At 32.5% G+C, this 5253-nt stretch overlaps 1 protein-coding gene across 1 annotated transcript in view; it reads left to right on the forward strand.

Moving 5' to 3' along the window:
* The window catches only part of LOC108906638 (anaphase-promoting complex subunit cdh1-like), a 49084-nt gene extending 46629 nt beyond the window's left edge, over positions 1–2455 (forward strand). The window contains exon 2 of the mRNA XM_018709951.1: positions 2182–2455. Coding sequence (XP_018565467.1) covers positions 2182–2455 — 274 coding nt within the window. The remainder of the gene's footprint in view (positions 1–2181) is intronic.
* The last annotated feature ends 2798 nt before the right edge of the window (positions 2456–5253 follow it).

A 5253-nucleotide genomic window follows, 5' to 3' on the forward strand; every position in this document is an offset into this window, starting at 1 on the left:
TTTTTATATGACATTCTGCATGACAAATTTTTATAACAAACTTCTAGCCTATGTGTTTTCTGATACTATAATATTTGAATTTTCTTTTGTACTAGATTATTTAACGTTTAGTTATTCGTAAAATTGTTAAATTGGCCCTTCTTGTGGCATTTTTCTTTTACTTTCATGCTTCTACTTCGAACCTAAACTTTATTTTCTTGACATGCTTCTCGTTTACAATGTATTAGTTAAATTTTGACTGATAATGTTTTAGTTTTTATATGAAATAACTATGAAAGGAGATTTTTATTTTTCTTTAAAAGTAATTTATGTCTTTCTTAGAGTCTACATTATAATTTCATGAAATTTTCTCTGCTATTACTCGGTGTCGTTTCTTGAGATACAGTGTGTTCATTTCACTATATTGCTTACAATAAACAACCTAGTTTTGAGGGTAGGTGAGACACAATTTACAAAATATGTCATATCTTAATTGTCAACGCTACTTAAAGTCTGCTGTAGTCCGCAAAGTAGTTGTTTCCCACAATGTCATTATTTAAAACGGAACCTAGTTGTTTTAATTATTATAATTTTCCTGTAGAATAGCTAATTTCAATGAAATTACTGTGTGAACTTACAAGATATTATCAAGTTTTTGAAATTATGTAGTAGGTGTTTGAATATGGAAACGTACTTGATCTCTTCACTTTAATAATTTGTACCATCCCATCTAATGTCTGATTTTACCAATAGGTCTCTCGGTTTTCTTTACTACACAATCCTCCTTTGTTGCGAAACATACTCTCTATTACCGTTCCCCTATAAGAAAGCTATAATAATCGATAATAGGGCCTGATGTTGCTTAATAATAATAGTACTATTGTCGCACATTGCGAAACTACAAACACTAGAATCCTTATATCCACGAGACTTATAAATATCTTCATTTAATTTTTATCTCGGAAATATCACTACCCAAACACGAACTAGGATTATTTCCACGCGAAATGTTAAATATTCATAAATTATGGTGTATCTGACGCGACACAGCCTTTATATCGTACACGTAAACAACTTTCATTCGTTAAACATATAAATTTCATCAAAATATGGTAAAAGAATAGTTTTTTATATGAAACATTTGTTTGTTAAAAAAATATTTATTTATGTAACTTACTTTAATATTAAAGGAACATAAATTAACACCGAATATTTATAATTTGTTAGTAAACACAATTAGTTAACAATTAACGTTAAATAGTAAATAGAAGATATTCTTAACATAAACAAGATAGACTTGTAAGAAATTATTTTTGTATTATATTTAACATATTCAAATATTATCAAATAACATATCTAAATATCAAATAATAATATTATTATAATATCTAAATATACGTTTAATATTTATATAAAAGCTGGGCTTTTCAAGATTTTAAACTTATTAGGACAAACAGAACTTATTTAACAGAAACTAATGTTTGCCGTAGGTTACCTGAACATGTTAAAGTTTCTTTGTTTTCTAACATACTGAGTTGAAATTTTACACCTGCTTTTTGATGACGATATAAAATTCGATAAAATATGCGGTTTTAGTTTGACGATGTTCCATCGTTCTATAATCAGAATGTGCGAAACCACTTAAACGAAATCTTTCTTAGCTGCTACACTAGCAGAGGACAAAATGCGGCTCTTGGCCACGTAGTTCCCCCGATCTAGAGCCAGTGAACTTTTGTTTATGAAAGTTTATAAAAAATTCATTTATAAGATTTCAATATTAAGTAACAACATTTACGAGAACGAATTGTAAAAGGCACAGAGCACTACAAGTAGATACCACAGATTTTTCAGCACATTCAATTGTTTCTTGTTAAAATACGTGGAATATTTGCGAAGATGGTAGGCATATCGAACACCTCTTTTAGTGCCTGTCCCATTGTTGATTAAATATTTTTTATGATTCACACACTCCCAAGAGATCTATTACCTTTGGATAATTTCTAAAATAATAATAATACAAGATATGATAATGTCAAACTCAAACCTCGTCAGTAGTTTTAATTTAAAAACACTTTCTTAAGAGTAATTCTAAACCTGGTACAAGTTGCGGATTCCTCTTAGGCAACTAAAGTCTATAACTTCTGAAACCAATTCTTAAAAATAAATTTTACAAGAGATAGTAATAGGAAAATGATATTATAGTAGCAAGAACAATATCAGCATCAGCAACAACAACCGCAAAAGCAGTAGCAGCAGCCGCAGTAACAACAGATCCAACAGCAGCATAAACGACAACAGCAGCAGCAATAACAACAACGACTATAACAACAGCAACAGCAGTTGCAGCACCACAACAACAGCAACAACAGCAACAACAGCAGCAACAACAGCAGCACCAACAGCAACAAGAACAACAACAATGACTACAGCAGCAACAGTACCAATAACAACAACAGAACAGCAACAGCAGCAGTAGCAGAAACAACAACAATATTGAACAGAACAACATTAAAAACACCAATGACAACATCTTGCACATCGATTTTTTTTTAATCAGAACAGCTCAAAATTGCCCAAATCAAAAATGATATGATCCCATTATTTTTGTCCAAGACATCTGTGGTTAACGGCTTCAGCTTCCAATTTGTGACACATTTGTATTCTCATACACCACAATCTTGAACTAGGTCTATTTCTGCTAAGAAATTTATACTTGGCACGAAAATACTAAAGGCTAAGGACAGAATTGTAGCCACCAGTAGAAATTATGCTCCACCGACAATGTAGAACACCTATATGCATGTCGAGCGTGTAATATTGAAATATATAATTCACATCTTAATGGGACAGTTATTACGTCAATTGCCGTAAAATTTGTAATTCAATGCAGTCACACTGTCATACTCCGGATTTATCTGTTGATGCATAAATTCCATTGTGGATACTTAAGGCGCTAAATGTTTTTGTACCTAATATCTGTTATAAAAATAAAGTTGAACATCTGCTGATTCTCAACACTAAGTTTGTGGCCTTTAAAAAATAGCTTAGATATACACAGTGCAGTGACTTAAAAACGGCGTCAAAATTTGTAGATTTGTTTTTTGAACTGACATATTTCAGTCAATTTGTTGCAAAAAAACTTCCCTTTATTCATGTTTCTGCAGCTTTGTATCTGTATCTGTATGTATATACAGGATGTTAATGAACTTATGTCAAAAATTTAAAGGGGCTGAAAAAGGAGCAAAAACTGATTTAACTGATGTCACAAACTTGTATCGGAAGTTTAAGGTCATAGAGAAAAAAACTAATTAAAAATGTCTTTAAAATTGTTTTGGAACTTACTTATAAAAATTCTGTAACACTTTTTACGAATTTGTAGGTTTGTTATGAAGAAGGGCTGTATTCGAAAGTCAGTTTGTAATACATTGTTGCAGTGATTGCTGTGCTGTTTTTCGAGAGTACATTTAATAGCCGCATTTCCAAATTTTCTTTTGAAAACATTTGTTGGGGTAGCGCAAAGAGTTTTGGACTCCGGTGGAGTACAACCGCGTCGAGGTCGCGACGGTAAAAGCGACCAATAAAAATCTTCGATGAAGATCCGCATCGTAGTACCAGAAATATCGCATAGCAAGTAAATATTTCGCATCCTTTTGTGTGGCGGACATTTCATATTCAACGTGTTCAAGGGCTTACTTCTGAGGATTTTCCACTACGTCGAGGTTTTTGCGAATGGTTGCTACAGGAACATGCAAGAAATCCTAAATTTACAGCGCNTTACCTGTTTAAAATGCCAGCACGAGTAAAACAGCATTCATCCGTCCAGAGCACTTTGTTAATAAAGTTCTGCCGCACTTAGGAACCAACTGCAAAATTCAAGACGATTGGGGAAATCAGCTGCTTTTAAAGCTTGAACTTTTTGAAAATGTGTTATGTTAACTCGTTTACGGGAAAAATGCGGGAGATATGGAGGGTGATAGATTTGAATAAACGCTTTAAATTGTTAGGTAATGGTTTTGTAACCGTGTGTAGTGTATTTTGTATATTTGGGTATTTAGTGTGCAGATTTTTTTTATTTGATAAAATACAGTGTGCCTACAAAACTCTGCTTTATTTATTTTCTTTTAACGAAGTTGACTTCGAGAAGTCAGGCTTGTTAAAATATTTTGCACTAAATTATTAAAATTAGTTATAATAAAATGCAGCACGATCCTTTATTTACTTGCATTTTATTGGTTTCGTACATATGTATCCGTATACTAAAGCGGATTAATTAAATGTGAACACAGATTATGATGTGAACTTGGCAACGCTGTTTGCTTCAGCTGACGATTTGTTCGTGACATTACGTTACAAAATTTTCCAAGCATCAGGGCATCTGGCAAGGCCGCCTTCTTAGCGGGAGTTATGCGGTAATTTCCTTAATTTTTAAAAGTTGAGTAAAAAATTTTTTTCCGATTTTCTGTCTTTATTAAGTCTTCCGAATACGTGATTAAAATTAATGACATTATGACTGAATCACCCTGTATACAATGTACCTATACATCAAAAGAAAAGTTCACTACTAAATTTTGTACACATCACTACCACACTTGATACACATTTTAGTACATATTTTTTTAGTGCACATATTAGTACACATTTTTGACTCAAAGAAAGCGGGCTTTGGCTCAAAGAAAGGTAGGTTTTGGCATTTGATGACTTTATAATTTATCTCCGAAACCATGCATTATTGCAAAATTTTACAAGGGCAATAATCTTTTCAATTGCCGTCATTTTTTCACTCTAAACGATCTAAATTTACATTTTCTCTGGCTATGAAAATATAGGTCAAGCGGTTATATCTTCATAAGGAGTCAGAATTGACCCTTACTTTATTTGGCCTTTTTGTGTTAATTTTTACCAAGAAATATCCTGTCGAATACATTGTATATTGTATGTTTAATTTCACATTGGGCAACAAATACATACAAATACTTAATTTTTAACGAACGATATTGTGGGAAACAACTACTCTGCGAACTAATGCCCTGAATACCACTCAATACCTAATACCCGCAACATAACAACCGTATTACCATTCTACGCCAAACACCCTGTGTACTATTTATGTTAACGTTGCTTACGTTCCACGCGCGTTTTATTATACACTCACAAGAAAATAAATTCATCGTCGGACATTTGTCGCTGCATCTCATAAGAAGAAAGACATTATTATTTCGTCAGGTAGATTCTATTCCGTGAAGTTGGTCGTAAGAGACATATTATTCACATAAC

The sequence above is a fragment of the Anoplophora glabripennis genome, unplaced genomic scaffold (assembly GCF_000390285.2).
Source record: "Anoplophora glabripennis isolate ALB-LARVAE unplaced genomic scaffold, Agla_2.0 scaffold241, whole genome shotgun sequence".
Classification (NCBI taxonomy): domain Eukaryota; kingdom Metazoa; phylum Arthropoda; class Insecta; order Coleoptera; family Cerambycidae; genus Anoplophora; species Anoplophora glabripennis.